This window comes from Phalacrocorax aristotelis, chromosome 4 (genome assembly GCF_949628215.1).
Source record: "Phalacrocorax aristotelis chromosome 4, bGulAri2.1, whole genome shotgun sequence".
In the NCBI taxonomy this organism is placed as follows: domain Eukaryota; kingdom Metazoa; phylum Chordata; class Aves; order Suliformes; family Phalacrocoracidae; genus Phalacrocorax; species Phalacrocorax aristotelis.
The window spans coordinates 31,406,439-31,419,986 of NC_134279.1; the positions used below are offsets into that span (position 1 = coordinate 31,406,439).

Consider the following 13,548-nt stretch of genomic DNA (forward strand, 5'->3'; position numbering starts at 1 on the left):
TGAAACAGACAGTTTATATATATATTTGGAGGTAGAAATAATTACAAAAATACTGACAAATCTTAACCAGTAGCAGATTTGTTAAGACAATTACTACTTAGGTCCCCATTTTGAAAAGTGATCTGTAAAATAATGTTTATTCAGCATCCGATGTTGGCACATTTGGGCCATTTACGCTCTTAAGCATCAAAAGAATGCTATTGGTGTTAAAAATTTTCAATACCATGAGGAATACAGTAAAGAAACTACAAAAAGTTATAAATGTTCATAAAACTCATGGCCATAGGTAAGAGTCCTGGGGGTACATCATCACCTTTCTTCTTTGAACTCCACAACATATTTACATTTTAGAGACCTAACGAAGCTTTTAATAGTGTGGCTATATCTGCTGGAATGGTTCCTTCTTCTCCTGAGGAATAAAAACAAGTGTTAGTACAGCTCAAAATATTACATATGAACAGACAAAAATCCAGATCCCCAAAACTGTACCAACTCCTCTAGTGGCAGGAGTCTGTCACTGATTTGTGGGTCAGGCTCAGAGGGCACTTCCTGTCAAACCGAACAACAATCAGCACAAATACATCTTTCCAGTTTATGTAACATGGAGAAAAAAAAAAAGAGAGCAAAAAAGGCTTGTCTGCATCAAGAGCCTTGTTTTTTCAGAATATATTGCAGGAACCTCAATTCACTTAAGCGGACATCATTATGTGCAAGAATCATAGAATCAGAATGCTTTGGGTTGGAAGGGGCCCTTCAGAGGTCATCTACTGCAACCCCCCCTGCAGTGAGCAGGGACATCTTCAAACAGATCAGGTTGCTCAGGGCCCCGTCCAACCTGACCTTGAATGTTTGATGGGGTGGGGCATCCTTAAGAGACTTACCCGAATCTGCTGCAGTCATATCTTGTTCTAACTTCAATTTCTGCTGGCTGATTTTGAGCATGGATTCTTCAATAGTCCCCTTACTGATTAGCTTTATGACTTTTACTTCTCTGAAAACCACAACATAGGGTAAATCCATTTTTATAGGTTTTTTTTTTTTTTATTAATGCAAAAGGGAAGGATGCTCTGCCTTCACTCAGCTGGCAGCAGTTTAAAACAAGAAGGAGGAACTGAACAAAAGGGCAATACAAAGAGTTTCTACTTGTTGTCTGGGCCAACTGTGCCTCATACTGCCAGAAAACTTGTTTTCTCCTGCACTCCCAGCAACCACAAAGTCTGGATGGTCACAAAAATATTCATTGACAGAAACGACTCATCTTCCCCCTCATCCCACACTACAGTTGAAATACCAGTTCTTAAACATATCCTACTGCTCACGTTAGCTTATCTGACAGAGGACTCTCAAACAGTCCACGGTTTTGCTCTCTATGATAGGGTGGCACTTTAGAGCTTAGAAGTCTCCTGAAGAGAACAGCTTTGCCAAACAGTCCCAAAGACTTCAGATCTGCCTTGAAATAGTTCCTAGCACCACAAGTTTGAGAATTATAGAGAATTTGAGAGTTACAGAGAACTAGAAAAAGGAAGATAATGTAAATACCGTTTGTCCTGGCAGTAACATGTGCTAAGACGATTACAATTACCTAGCTCCCGCAAAACCCAGAGCTGGTTTATGCAAGTCTCTGCTTAAAATGGAATTTTTAAATAAAAAAATATTGCCCTTTTAGCTTCCTTTGAAAGCCTGCCTCCATGAAAAGCCAAGCATTACAATTAAAAAGTCTTACCTTGTCTGACCTACTCTATGGCATCTGTCTTCTGCTTGCTTATCATTGTATGGGTTGCAATCGATGTCATGAAGAATAACAACATTTGCTGAGGTCAGATTAATTCCCAAACCACCAGCTTTGGTTGACAGGAGGAATACAAATATACCCATATCTGTATTGAACTCATCTATCAAATGTATCCTGCAGAACACAAGAACACATGCATCAGGCCTCAGAGAAAACACCACACTGGCTCCAGAGTTGAATACAGAAGTTAGAATTATGATCTTTTGAAAGGGAGGACAGCAGCATCGCAAAGCCACTCAAAAGTACAGATGTTATGCAGAAGGAAAAAGGGTACCAACAGTCCTCAGCAGTGACCAGAGAAACAGAGTGACAGATCAATAACAAGGAACAAAGAGAGGCTTGGAAAAAGATTTTGGAAGATCACAGAATACAGGAGCAAGTTGGAGGACAAGGGAAGGCTGACACACATGAAACAAATGGAGGGGAAGGCAGGGGAAAGTTTAGCTTCGTGACATCTTCTGTACTAATTACACATACAAGGCAAGTAACAGATTTCAGCTGTAAGTGGGAAGTAACACCACAACAAAGAATGACAGTTTTTTTAAACTAAGGAAAGAGCATCTAAATAAAATTTTTTGAAAAATCATAGAACAGGAAACAGCAGAAAAACCAGCAGAGCTCAAATACAAGAAAAGCACTGCAACATTTTCAGCTGTGAAGGACAGAGTAAATGGTTTGTCCTAGAGAAACAAACAGGCTTGTCTGCCTATTGTAACAGATATACTATACTTCAAGGAATATCTGCAGGTGAGCTTTTGTTATGGCATGCTGACACATAGCAAATGAAACACACCATGGACTGCTGAAGACACAAGTTTTTCATTTTGATGGCTAAGACCATAACCCAACCATGTAAAATTCACCTTTCAGCCTCATCATTACTAAGGCAACCTGAAATCCAACATTAAACCCCTTTCCACAGTCAATGCCCAGTGACCCCAGAATTCTATACATTGGAAAACAAAGGTAAGGATTTTAAGTCACCTCCCCCCTCCACACACACATCCATTTTTTTCTCTCTCATCTTCAGCAAAAAGGTCACATACCGATCAGAAATCTGTGTTTTTCCATCCAACCTAATATATCTATGTTGCCAGTGTTTTAGGAAAACTTCCAAGATATCCAGCATCATAGTAAACTGGCTAAACAATACAACTCTGTCACCCTGGAAATGACAAAGCAAACCAAGAGTTTTAAAACATGTCAGTTATGGATAACTAACTACACAAACAATTTATTGGTGCAAATATGTGATTTTTCTTTGACTGACGCCCTTTTTTTCCAAACCGAACGACTAAGCTGAAATTCATCAAGTCAGGACTGACTTTCAGTGGAGATACTGTATCGAGTATTTTTGCTGCGTTAACCCACCTTTTGTCAGTGCAATAGAGGTGACTCAAGCAATCTAGAAATCACGTGTCAAATGCATCAGTGACAGATCTACTCTATAAACATCAACGAAATATTTTCATTTAAAATTCAAGTTATATTCCGTATACAGAGCAGTAGCACTCTTTCTGAAATAATCAAGCAGATGCACAGCACACACTTGTGCAAAATCAGGATAGTCTGAAGTGTTATGGTACATGCTTATTTATGAAATAAGCCAGTTTAAATCTATGACTCAAAACAGTGACTTCTTACCTTTACGCTGGCTTAACACATACGTGATTATTCTAATGTAATACAGTCTTATTCAATTGCCAAAAGAAGGTCAAAGTTCATGAGCTGTGAAAATTATGCTAGCCCTTTGTACACTGAGAAAGTAGTGATAACTAGGGATGAATATTCTGAAACTTGGAAAAATGGGAAAGGTTATTTCAGCTATCTCTAAAGTGACATGCGTAGGCAGGACTGCCCATTAAAAGCTGGAAGTATTGCTTTGCAGTACTGCACGTGCACTAAATCACACTAATATTCCACCGAAAAGCAACTGAGTTGCATACACAGCTAGCAGACGTTAATTTAATCAGTTATTTAGAGCCACCCTTCAGGTGGACAGGAAAAGACGTTTCAGCTATCTGCAGTACCAACCTTCTCTTTAAGGTCAGAGAGAATGCGTTCCAGTGCCCTAAACTTTCCAGAATCCAAGATGTGATCCATGTCTAACTTGAAGTCACTGACGTGAGAATATTGCTTACAAAGCAAATGCAGCTCAAAATCTGTCATTACTGTCATATCTTCAAAGATAAGGTCAGGGTTAGCATCACAATGTGTGGGTTCCTGTTAGCAAAAATGAAGGGAAATAATGCAACACAATCTCACCAGATGGACAAGAAGAAATAAAATCACCACACAATTACATCCAAAATTTCTGAAAGAACAAAGTAGCACAACTAGACATGGACAAATGCCAAAGCATGGCTCATGCAAGCAACAAAAGATGAATTCTGCAACCCCAGGTTTAGAGTAGAGGATCATTACTTTGCCATTTAGCTTTTACAAGAACTTGTACTACCAAACACTAAGAAGTATATGCTCAACCTCCATAGCAATTACCTAGTTCCCATCAAGCCCTACGACCTTTTACCCCTGTATCAGACCTCTTCCCCTGAAGACACATTCCCTAAAAGGGAGGTCCAATCCTTGGATAGATGGTAGAAGACATGGGAAGCCCAGCCCAAGATGTAGGGTGGGAAGAGGGATGTCATGCCTGGAAGAAAGAGGAAAAGAAAAGCCACATCTGGAGAGTACGATGGTATGAGTAGGAATAAAAAGGGACAAAAATCCTTCATAAACCAATGGGTCACTTCTTCCCTTCCCCCCAGCCTTGACTGGCTTTATTTTAAAACAAAGCTAAAGATATTCAAAGCCAGCTGCAACTTTCTTAGAGGACCTGCTGCACCTTCAGAATTTTTTTTTTTTCTTCATACTTTAGAAGGAAGCAAGAATTTTCCCCAAACTCCACAGGCATTAACCCCAGCCAGATTACAAAAAACCCCAAAACCTCAACAGATCAATACTTATTTTAGTTCTGTATGGCCTAGATTTCTTGCTACTCAGAAAATAACAGTAAACTCAAGTGCCCAGCCAAGATTTTTTTCTTATGTACTTTGGTTTTAAATTTTAGGGTGGAGGGAAGAGGTGTTAAGGGGGAGCTAATGAAAAGGAGATGACTGCAGTCCCACAACTGTTCTCTCCATTCTCGTATCTGATACAAAAATCAGTGTTAAACACATACAAAGCTTGATTGGAGCACTGGATAGATGCAGAGAAATAAAAAGCAGCAACAATGAATTAAGGTTTGCAAAGACACACTTTTGACCAGAGGACTGACAAAAGGAAAAAAAATTAACCTATTGAAGTGGCATTAAGAATTCTGAGAAATTAACGATTGCTTCTGAATCTCATCACCTTACCTTGAGCATAAGCATGGACATTGTCCTGAGCTTGTCAGCTGTGTAATACTGGCGATGCAAGAGAGGGTGATTAGCCATTTTTCTGAGTTGCATCATTACATTTCCCATATCAGAGTTTTTCTCTGTAAGCAAAAAAACAACATATATTCAGAAGTAGTACATAGGTGCCTATCTGACACATCTTCGTCTCTCAGAAGAACTTTATTTGTAAGAACTGATTTTGACATTTCACCTATTACCTGAACTTAAGAAAAATTCAAGAAGGGATATAGTCGGTTTATGAGCATTGGACATTTCTACAAAGCAAGGGCTTTGTAGTCACATTTGACATATGTGTGGGCATGAAAAAAGTCCAGCAAAAGGAAATGAGACCCTCACATACCATTACTGTTAATAGTTTTCTTGAGCTTGTTTAAGAGATCACAGTATAGTTGTTCCTGTTTCTCAGACATGGCACATAATTCAATTAGATCTTTTTTGGGAGGTAGCTGTTTAAGGACCTGGCAAAATAAAAACACACCAGGTAAAAACTGTACTGTAGTGAATGGTCAGTAATTTTGTACTATCTTACAAGCCTACTTTTAAGCAACTCTATTCATTCTCCCCAGCCCAACACCTTTCATTGGCTGCAATTTTGCTGAGCCAGCAGTTCAACTTATTCAGAACTTGTTTTGGATTATACTTCACCCCCAAATCAAGTTACATAGGCTGCACTCTCCAAAATCGCATGAAATAATAATACAATTATCTGTAACCTACTCCCCTGCTGATCAGAGATATCCTCTTCAAGCTACTGACTACTAAAGTATGCAAGTACACAGAAACACTTTTCATATCACTATTAAGTTTTCCCTCTCTCATATATATGCAATTCTAAATAGGAGAATTTAAATAGGTTTTAGACTTTAGAATGAAAAAGAAACATTTTGATAGCAAAATAACCTAACACACGTGTTTCTAGTCATACATATACACAAATACATACGTGCACATTCATTGCCTTATTCCTTTCAGTTAAAATCAAATGTTATTACCATAAAGTCACAAATATTTTTGTGGATAATGTGGAGGACTTCTCACTTCTCATCGCTTAGCAGTGTGCCGAATCATCTTTCGGTGATCTTCCCTAACTAAAATTCCCAACTATAAATGGTCAGCAAATAATAAGCATCAAAACCCAAAGCTGCAGCAGGTCACATTTTCACTTGCAAACTCCTGAAAAAGAGCTCAAGTTTCTTGCTCTTCCTAGATAAACAGCTAAAACTAGCACTGACAGAATTTGACCTTAAGTTCTAGTATTAGAATTAACAAATACTGCCAGGATTTTTGATAATATTAAACCATTATTTTAAAAGATAAAACATTACCTCATCTTTTACTCTTCTCAGGATGAATGGTTTTATTATCTGCTTTGCGTGTGCAATCCTCTCCTTTTCATATATGCTTTGTTCTTCAGCGCTCTTCTAAGGAAAATATTGCAAGAATTCAATTACAGTGTGAAGTTTTCAGCTGTAACACTACCTTTACTATTGTAATGTTGAAAAACCGAGCCAGAACAGGACCATTAGTATTCTGAGATATCCTGTTATGAAGCACTCTTAGTTTAAATTGTGATTATGAAAATCTGGAAAACTAAACAGACATTACCTATTTCCATAAGATACCAATAAAACAGAAGTTATGTAGCAACAGCAGCCTTCTAGCAAAAAAAAAAAAATCAAGAATATATAATACTTACTGTTTTTGAAGAGAACATCCTTCGGATTTCACTTGTGCTACTGCTGAACATATGCGGCATGACAAAATTCAAGAGGGACATCAATTCCAACAGATTATTTTGAACCGGAGTCCCCGTCAGCAGCAAGCGATTCTTTGCCTGTTTGTCCGAAGTGGAAAACAGCAGTGATAAACATTAGTGGAACAGGTTAAAAATGAATATTGGCAGAAACAACACAGCTACTGAGAACTGAGAGAATGAACTTGGTTTAAATTATAACTATTTAAACCTAATATATATTTTACATCTCATGGAATTATTTCCTGGTTAAGCCAGCAAAGCAGTTTGCAGATCTGCGGGGAACTGAGCACAAATCAATTTAAGACTATTCAAAAAGCCTAATTCAGATATAAGAAAAGCCCTCCTGGCTCTATTAGGGTTTTTCTGTTTTGCTTTGGGTTTTTGTTTATTTGTTTTAACTAATGTGCTAATTGGTGCTCTCATAACATATCTTTTCTAACGTCACATAGCGCTTGTGCACAAGTTTTGAATTGCAAGTACAGCTTAAAGATCAGCTTCTTAAAGGCTTTTGATGAAAAGATGATCTTGAAAAAACATGTTGTAATAATTGTCCATAAGTATATTATTAGGGTATGAATACTATGGTGTTAAATCACAATAATCAGAGAAAAAGCTGTACTCAAATTTTCTCTTTTTCAAAATGCTGCTGACTCAGGCTGCAAGCCACAAGAAAAAATTATTTTTAAGCTAGCTTTTCTTGCACAGTCCTATCAGAGCAGACCCTTAAGTACTACTATGTTTCAGCACCAGTCATCAAAATAGCATTTTTATAATCTTTACTACTGTGGGATAGAACTGGAAAATTGCGTAATATTGAAACTGAATCACTACCATCATTATAATGATACTATAGGGAATTTATTACATTTCTTTGGGAGGCTGTCTCCCTGAAAGAGTTCACAATACAGGATCCATTCCTAAGATGACACCAACGCTTATATCCACTTACAAACTGTAGTTTCTGTAGGAAACATTATGTGTATATGCACTTTATAGTTAATACTCTATTTTCCCACAGCTCATAACAACAAAACAAAAAAGCCAGTTGGCCTCTCTATCACAACAATAACTAAACTTCTTACATTAATTGTCATAAGGTGCTGGTAGCGTACAGAGCTCATGTTCTTGAGCATATGACCTTCATCAAAAATTGCATAGTTAAGTTTTAACTTGCGAAACAGTCCTCGATCATCTGAGCTGCTAATTGCACAGTTGTATCTGTCAGAGAAAGGTATCATGAAAGACACATTAAAAGTAAATTTAACATGAACATACTGTTATCACAATCAAATTAAATCCTCTAAAATTGTTAAGAGTTATGCACAGAATACATGAGGGGTAGTAAGTAAAACTGCCTAGAAGTAACAAGCCATAACGGTTTACTACTGGCAAATAACTATAGGTTACTTGATGAGCCAGTCCTCTCAGTAATACTGTACTAAACCAGTGCAAATCTATTACAAAGTATATGTTTCTATAGCAAGTATTAAGTAATTAATAGATAATATCTAAAGCATCTATTACATAGTGATCTGTTATACATTAATAAAACACTAGTTAACCATTACCTGAAAACAAAGATAAGTTCCCATCTCACCAACCTCCAAACATCATTTGATTGGTTGTACCGCTAGAGGTCAGTAGGAGCTAACTAAATCTCACTTGTTTTTTAATTATTGTACTTACGTAGTTACAATCACATTGAAATCAACAACTTTATTATTAATGTCCACCCTGAGATGTTTCCTGTCTTCTTGGGACCCTACAAAAGGGCAAAACAGAGTACAATTACATATACTTCTATATATACAAAAATTAAGACAGTACATAGAAATACATTCAGCAATAAATATGTCTATTTAAACACATTTTTACATTTTAAATATGTAAAAAACCACATATATACAAGACAACAAAACACTGTCTTAAAACAAGGCTTCCATGATCAATTAATATTTTCTTAGGCTGACAGTGCAAGTAACTGTATTATTGGATTAATTTCTAAATTAGATTCCTCACCATAGTAAAAAAGGACATTCAGTTCAGGACACCACAGATGAACTTCTCTTATCCAGTTATCTGTAAGACGTCATTAAAATAAAAAACCAAGTTATTTATACTTTATTATGTCTTATTAACTTCAGACATACCTCAACATTAAACCAAACATCTGATTTTACAGTAAATCCCTTTAAATTCTCCTGAAATTTAAGAAACTTTCTGTCTAAATGCTGGAAAAACAGTAACATTTAGGGAAACTAAAACAACCCACAAATGGGGTTCAAGTAATTCTTGCTTAATTAGCTTGCACCTTAAACCCCTACAGAAACAGACCTTGCATGGCCTGTAACCACCAGGTAAAAATAATACAACGCTTAACTTTTCAGCCTGATTTCTTCCTAGACAGTTAATTCCTCAGAAAACAAATCACTTCATTTGTCAGTACTTGCATCCAGAAGTGTTTCTCCAGGACAGACAGTGCCTCTGGGATCAGGCAAGGAAGCCTGACAACTCGACCCCGCTCCAGGTGTGCAGTCAGCAGAGCAGCCACTGGCGACGTTACCATGCCCAAGGGGAAGCTGCATGATAGCCAACACAAGCGCTGACCCCAAACCACAGCAGAAGGGCGTCTCTGGCAAATGCCACTTGACCCAGGCCAGACCCAGCTCAGGGCTGAGGAGATGCCTCCAGAGAAGCGTCAGGAAAGCTGCAGGCAGACCATACTTCCCAGGCACCCCCGTGCTGGATGGCTTGGGCCAACCTGCCACTACCATTCAGCAGCCTCTACAATTCCCTTCACAAAAGCACTTTTGTTCACACCTTTATGTACGCCTTGGGTTTTAAGTAACATGCATTTTTAAGAGTTATTTAAAAAAATGAGTTCTAGTGGATTTTAAAAAAGCACACTGAAAATGACAATTTCAAACTTATGAACAACCAGAAGCTTTTCTGGTGTGGTAAGAGAAATTTTTAAAGCCCAAGTATTTTATATTAAAAGCAGCATTCTCTTTCTCAACTAAACTTGCTAATTTCTCCTTTCTATAATCATTCAATAAAACCAAATTTATCTCCATGGAGAACTAGTTTCTGCTCAAACTCATCAGCGTTGCTGATGTATTTTGTTCCACCATATCCTTCCTCCTTTCAACTGAGGTTATTAATCAAAACACACAACTAAAAGACAGTCAGCCTCATTGTTTTAGGATTTTGATCTGCTTTGACAAATTCTGTGCAGCAAAAAGGAAAGAGACACTGAATGTCTCAAATGCCGTGAAACCTAATCCTAAGCACAGCCTGAAGACTAGGAATTTCAGCCAATATTCAGTAAGTAAAAAGACTACTTTGCTAAACAAGTTCAAATTGTAACAAGCAGCTTTACTTTTTGTGAAGCATACAGAGCATATTAAAAAAAAAATCCACGTTAGGTCTAATTCAGAACAAGCATGCCTTCAGTATGGTTTGCATTCCAATTCAAATTACTAAAGGAGTCAAGTATCACCATAAGAAAACATAAGTTCTCTTTCACAAAATTATCGTTGTTTCACAGTCTGCCCATGCATCTTAACAAATAATTTTGAAGCTTGTAACTTACCTAATGTTGAAGCTGGCACAACTATCAAATGGGGACCCCTATTGCCCTCTTGGTAGAGATAAGCTAGAAATGCAATAGCTTGAATTGTTTTTCCTAAACCCTAAGACACACACAAAAAAAATCCATTTGAACACAATTTTCTATCTGTAGAACATAATAGTATTTTTTACTCATAAAACAATTAGAGTATAGTCAATGTTAAAGATTACAAATCTGCATAGAAAAAATGTTCTGTTTAACTGCATTGTTTTACAGAAGAATTCCTTCTTAAATACAATCACGATCAAACTCAATTCTCTTTTCAGCTCAACATTTCAGCATCAGGGATTCAACTTCTCTATTTATGAAGTTTTTCATTTTAGTTCAAGTTCTTCCCTCACATCATCTTCAAAAATTTACCTTCCTGAAACAGTGCTGCACACAAATGATTACTTGGAAACTAATTGTTTCTTTCCATTTCAGCCAGTTGTACACAGGATATTCTACCTATTTCTGAAGTGGAATTTAATATGGAAATCAGGTTCCTTAAAGATAAGCCTATGTTTTTGCCAGTACTCACTTTCCTGTCTTCTGTATCATGGACTTAGATGTTTATCTTACCTACCACAAAATATGCACATAATGTAGTTCTTAGGAATACGAAACACATGGAAGTTGAGAAACACCACCTAAGTCTTAGTAAAGCAAACCCATCCATTCACTCATGGTTCGTCATGAGATGAACAGCAGCCAGGATTAAAAGCCACTGACAACACATTCAGGAGCTGCATCACTAAGTTTGTTCTGTTGTTCAATTACTGGTGGAGTCAGCACCAAACAAAACCTCAAACCCGTAAGCTTTTCTCTCTTATTTCAAAATTTACAGGGAGCATAATGACAAGAGATGGCTGAAATGTTGGAGAAGCAGAAAAGGTTTCTACCAGCTTAGTTTTTTCTGCATTAACTACCTGTTTTAAAACTGAGGTAGAAATGTAGAAGACAGGGGCTCACTACAGCTAAATGCTCGACAAGTAGAATGAATTATATTTATGGGCAAGGAGCCATTAAAATTAATGGTTTGAGGATAATCTGTTCTGGTAGAAACTGCTTCCATTGCATTAGAAGGCACCATGTGATTTGTAATTATCAGTGTCCATGAATCTTAGGCTACCTTTGACTTTCAAATTGAAACTAAGGACTCAGCAGCTTTTAAACATTTGGAGAAACTGTTTGCAACTGAAATTATATTAGCTAAAATAAGTTATTTATAATCTGCTTGGTGCTTCTAGGAAACAAAAGCATTTAACAGTCATTTTTGCAGAATTTCTCACAATTGTTAAATAATCAGTTTCACACTTACCATTTCATCAGCCAATATGCCATTCAATCCATGTTTATGCAGCAGTGCTAACCAGTTCAAACCAATCTTCTGATACGGCTTGAGTTCCAAACTGTTAAGAAATCAAGCTTAATGTGTTTCCATCTTTTATTTGTTTCTCCATAAAACACAACTTATCATTCTGTGATTAACATAAGTATGAAGTTTAACATTGTCTGTATTTTAATGCACTCCAGATCTTGTGTAGTGAAAAAACACACTCTATTTCATCAGCCACCTGAATACCAAAGAGCATTTCTGAACTTTCTAAGTAGATTATCTGAATTTTCATATTCCTTAAAAGATGAAAGTGAGTGCTAAAATAAATACCTTTCTCCTAAAATCAGTGACCCACCACCAGTTAAAAGCAGTTATCTAACTGCTAATTATTAAAATACACAAAAAAGTTACATGGCATTTAGCGCAGCTGCATCACTAAGTGTGCCCCGTTGTACAGTTACTGGTGGTGCTGGCACCAAACGAAACCCCAAACACACAAAACCCGCAACACACACTCAACAGCAAGTCACCTGGTTCAGCATTTTTTGCCAAAGAAGAAACATCACTGAAGCTCCCTCAAAACAGTTCCCTCTTCCTCTTGGGTTTTGTTTTAACACAGCTGAAAGTCCTTTTGCTGTTTACCACTAACAGCCTCCAAGCCTAATCCAGGTTGCTACTCCAGCCATTCCTACTTCACCTCTGTGCTTCCTAAGCCTTAGGATAATGCCCGTTTTCCATTCCTCCTAAGCTCGCTCTCTATTCCCAATATCCTTTTGGAGATCTTTACCAATTTACCTCTCTGAAATAAATCCCTCCCCCACCAGCACATCCCTGGTGCCCTTCCCACTGGATACAGAGGGTCAGATCATTTTGTACTTTGACCAAGGTCTTCAGTCCACCTGATAACTTCACAAGTTTGTCCAGATTCATTTCAACTTGGTATCTTTGAAATGTAAGGTCCTCCATTACTGAAGCAATTTTGTTTGGCCTTTTGTTTGAAATAAGTTGACAGCTCATGATCCCATCACTCAAGGTTGGCTTCTACATTAATCAAAAACCAGAGCAAGTAAAACAAAGTATTGAGCACTGTCATATCTCTTCAGTTTTATGTTCTTATCCTTCTCACCAGCTTTCCTGATACACTTAAAAACATCTGTTGGATTCCCTCAAGTGCTGCACATCACTGTCTAGCTCACAGAGCTGCAAAGTGTCAAACATTTGCAACTCTGCTTTCAGAGACTACAGTTTTGAAAATCCCAGTCTTCAAGTACACCTTATTATATGACACCCTTGTAAGTACAAAAAAGGGAAAGATACCTCTGATTCAGAATTGAGGGTTGCTCTATGTTCCATCCACATCCTCCATCTTCAGTAATCTTGGTTACTTGTTTTGTCAGTCTATTTGAAATGTCTTCACATTTATTCATGAGCTTTAGAACCACATCCCTCTCCTTCAGCAGTATCTTGCAGTTCCACACTATGTCTTCTGACAAACCAGTAGTCTTAGTCATTTTTGTGAACTGCAAAATAATAATAAAAAAATACTATGAAAACTGATAATAGCAGCAAAGGTATCACGGTGAAAATCCACAGCTGCTCCAGGCAGCAACTAATTCAAGTAGCAGACAGCAACAGCAGCACAATCTCCTC

General features: G+C 37.4%; 1 protein-coding gene across 1 annotated transcript in view; it reads right to left on the reverse strand.

Moving 5' to 3' along the window:
* SMARCAD1 (SNF2 related chromatin remodeling ATPase with DExD box 1) overlaps window positions 1-13,548 on the reverse strand; it is a 47,464-nt gene continuing 33,916 nt past the window's right edge. Inside the window, exons 10-24 of the mRNA XM_075090835.1 lie at window positions 13,216-13,418; window positions 11,881-11,971; window positions 10,542-10,641; window positions 8,969-9,028; window positions 8,636-8,711; window positions 8,032-8,167; window positions 6,890-7,027; window positions 6,519-6,614; window positions 5,534-5,651; window positions 5,152-5,273; window positions 3,827-4,015; window positions 2,839-2,957; window positions 1,724-1,906; window positions 882-991; window positions 1-409 (exon numbers count right to left, since the gene is read on the reverse strand). Of these exons, the coding sequence (XP_074946936.1) occupies window positions 348-409; window positions 882-991; window positions 1,724-1,906; window positions 2,839-2,957; window positions 3,827-4,015; window positions 5,152-5,273; window positions 5,534-5,651; window positions 6,519-6,614; window positions 6,890-7,027; window positions 8,032-8,167; window positions 8,636-8,711; window positions 8,969-9,028; window positions 10,542-10,641; window positions 11,881-11,971; window positions 13,216-13,418 (1,803 nt within the window). The 3' untranslated portion in view covers window positions 1-347. The remainder of the gene's footprint in view (window positions 410-881; window positions 992-1,723; window positions 1,907-2,838; window positions 2,958-3,826; window positions 4,016-5,151; window positions 5,274-5,533; window positions 5,652-6,518; window positions 6,615-6,889; window positions 7,028-8,031; window positions 8,168-8,635; window positions 8,712-8,968; window positions 9,029-10,541; window positions 10,642-11,880; window positions 11,972-13,215; window positions 13,419-13,548) is intronic.